At 67.3% G+C, this 1676-nt stretch overlaps 1 protein-coding gene across 1 annotated transcript in view; it reads left to right on the top strand.

The window, feature by feature from the left end:
* The window catches only part of FRMD1 (FERM domain containing 1), an 18299-nt gene that overhangs the window by 14317 nt on the left and 2306 nt on the right, over window positions 1-1676 (top strand). The window contains exon 8 of the mRNA XM_011377478.1: window positions 1106-1188. Coding sequence (XP_011375780.1) covers window positions 1106-1188 — 83 coding nt within the window. The remainder of the gene's footprint in view (window positions 1-1105; window positions 1189-1676) is intronic.

Genomic DNA, 1676 nt, shown 5'->3' with positions numbered 1-1676 from the left:
ACGTTCCTGAGCCGTGACGGTGGCCCGCGGCCTGGGGTCAGGCAGGAGGACAGGGTCCAGCCTGTGGAGGGTGGGGGTGGCGGCCCTCCCGTCCTCTCTGCAGCTGACCTCGGGAGGCTCACGGGCCTCGTTTGGGTCTGGCCACCGGAAAGCGTTTCGGCCAGGTTCTTCTCTGGCCGCTCTTGTCCTGCTGGGTTCAGTGGAAGTCCCATGGCCAAGGCCGCCATCGCGGCCACTCACAGGAGCTGTCGGACCGAGTGTCCGCTCAGCCTAGCGTGAGCTCCTGTGCCGGGGGATACTTTCCTGGTCGATATGGGGGTGCGGGGCTTCCCCGCAGAGCACCTCGTCACCCCTGACCCCTGCACGTCTGCAGCTCCCCTGACAGTGGGTGTGGTGGGTAGTGGTAGGGACCAGCCTAAGGGCCTGGCCACCCAGGGCCACCCAGGAGCATGCAGTATCAGCATCGCTCAGGGTCACCCAGGGCCACCCAGGGTCAGGAGGTCTCTGTCTGTGATCTGCTATGTGTACCTGTACATTCCGAGTATCTGGCTGGCCCTGGTAAAGGACAAGTTGGTGGCCACCTCTGAGTGTCCGGCGTGAACAGTGATGATGCCGCATTTGCCTGGTGACAGTTTGTTTGATTAGACCTCAGAGCCTTTGGTCAAGCAAGGTGGCCATGCTGGAGGCTCAGGGCAGTGTGAGCCCCAGGCGGGGGGAGGGCTGGGGCCCTGCTTATTCCTGTGGGGAGGGGCGTGGGGTACGTCCTGGGCCCCAGGCCCTCGCTTCCGAGGGCTGGACCACCCCAAGCATGCCCCATGGAACCCACTGCTCACTAAAGGGCATTCAGACGCCTCGCTGGGGAACACGTGATTGTGTCTGCGATGGAGGATGATTGAGCCCTGCAGGTGGGAGGCCAAGGTCACTGCTGAGGTCAGCCCCGCCCCCCCCAGCTCCGACAGCCCCAGGAGGAGAGGCTGTGAGGGCCACAGAGGCTCGAGTCCCATCTCAGAGTTAGGGTCCCCAGAAGAGAAGTCGCCTCATGGGGTGGGCAGCCGTCCTCCCTGGACTTGGTCCTCCCTGCCCACGACCCCTCCCCTCCCTGCAGCCTCTCGGCCCCCTGGGCGCTTGGCAGCGGTGCCGGTCACACTGGTCAGGACGCGGGGCCGCAGTGCTGAGGATCCGGCCCAGGTACGTCCCCCGTTGGGGCCCGTGGTTCCCCGAGGCCCAGAGGAGGGTGCCTGGGAGGCGGGGTGGGTGGTGCGGTTTTCTGGAAACAAGGTGGGGGGCCGGCGCCCCTCGCCCCAGCGCAGGAGTGGGCACGCGGTTCGCGGCCTGGGGTCCTGCCGGGCGCGCGCGCAGGGGTAGCCGTGCCCACCTCCTCCACCCCATGCCCTGGTGGGAGGGTAGGGGGATAGGCAGGCGTGGGGGCGAGCAGCCAAAGCCGGGTTCTAGGGTGCTCTGCCCGGCATGGCCGGGAGTTGACCTGTGGGTGACGCCCCTGGAAAAAGAGATTGTGGGCGATGATTCGATGATTCGCTCAGAGAGGGACGGAGCCGGCCGCAGGAGGGAGGGGGAGGGGGAGGCCGGCCAGAGCCCTGGGCGGGGCCAGCCCCAAGGCGGCCGGGGCGCCTGGCCCGCCCCGCTTGGACATTCCAGACACCCATTACCGGGCACTG

Source organism: Pteropus vampyrus, unplaced genomic scaffold, assembly GCF_000151845.1.
Source record: "Pteropus vampyrus isolate Shadow unplaced genomic scaffold, Pvam_2.0 Scaffold312, whole genome shotgun sequence".
Taxonomy (NCBI): domain Eukaryota; kingdom Metazoa; phylum Chordata; class Mammalia; order Chiroptera; family Pteropodidae; genus Pteropus; species Pteropus vampyrus.
Note: the sequence above shows the minus strand (reverse complement) of the source record. Positions and strands in the feature narration are given on the sequence as shown.